A 977-nucleotide genomic window follows, 5' to 3' on the forward strand; every position below is an offset into this window, starting at 1 on the left:
TTTGTTTCTTGCACACACATTATTCGTTAGGAAGTATTAAAGTTACATGTATGTGAGTGTTCTTTTATTCTACATACAAAGACCACAAATACAGGTTGCAGAAAAATTAATTGAAGTGTTGCTTCTCATTAACTAAATTTGTAAGAATACTCGAAAATTAATGAAATTATAATACAACACAAATAGTAAAAATGAAAAAATATATACATATTTCTAGTATAGTATAGAATTCGTATAGAATGTTTCAACCTACAGGTATAATCATAACTGAAATCATGGGCTTTAAATACACTGTTAAAAAAACATATGCCACGGAAATACCATTGTTAACACATTCAGGTGGAAAGAGAAAATACAAAGATGGTTGCGCCGTGAAGATTCAGAGGGTTCAACACACACACTGAGCTTCGGGACAGTAACCAGTAGGGCAGTTCTGAGCACACCACTGGTCCAGTCCTGGCACCCAGTTCGGAGAGCCAGGTGGTACTCCTTTACATCCACTTCCCCCGTTGGCACCGCCCCAGCCTGACCCTGTGCTTCCTCCATTAGCACCGCCCCAGCCTGACCCTGTGCTTCCTGAACTGGCACCGCCCCAGCCTGAACCAGTACCTCCATTTCCATCGCTGGCACCGCCCCAGCCTGACCCCGTACCGCCTCTTCCCCCACTGGCACCGCCCCAGCCTGACCCAGTACTTCCGCTAGCGTCGGTATAATACTTCCTGCTCGTGGTGCTCTCAGCCCTGTGATGACTTCCTCTCCAGCCTGACCCGCCATGGTGACCTCTGTTCCCCTCTGACCAGGTATGACGACCTCTCTCTGTGCTGCCCCTTCCCCTCCAGTCTGTGGTGCCTGGCGTCTCTGGGGGAACGTAAGGCGGCCTTGGAGAGCCCTGGGGTGGTCCTCCCCCTAGGTCTTTACCGCCATTGCCATGGGCTTTGACTTTGTTGGTTGTGCTCTGGGTGCTGAAGCCGCGACCC

The 977-nt window shown here is 48.9% G+C and overlaps 1 protein-coding gene across 1 annotated transcript in view; it reads right to left on the reverse strand.

Moving 5' to 3' along the window:
* Window positions 1–206: 206 nt before the first annotated feature.
* Window positions 207–977, reverse strand: part of LOC119586438 (keratin, type II cytoskeletal 2 epidermal-like) — a gene marked incomplete in the record, with an annotated part of 4,452 nt that continues 3,681 nt past the window's right edge. Inside the window, 1 exon segment of the mRNA XM_037935167.1 lies at window positions 207–977. Within this exon segment, the coding sequence (XP_037791095.1) occupies window positions 389–977 (589 nt within the window).

The sequence above is a fragment of the Penaeus monodon genome, chromosome 21 (genome assembly GCF_015228065.2).
Source record: "Penaeus monodon isolate SGIC_2016 chromosome 21, NSTDA_Pmon_1, whole genome shotgun sequence".
NCBI lineage: Eukaryota > Metazoa > Arthropoda > Malacostraca > Decapoda > Penaeidae > Penaeus > Penaeus monodon.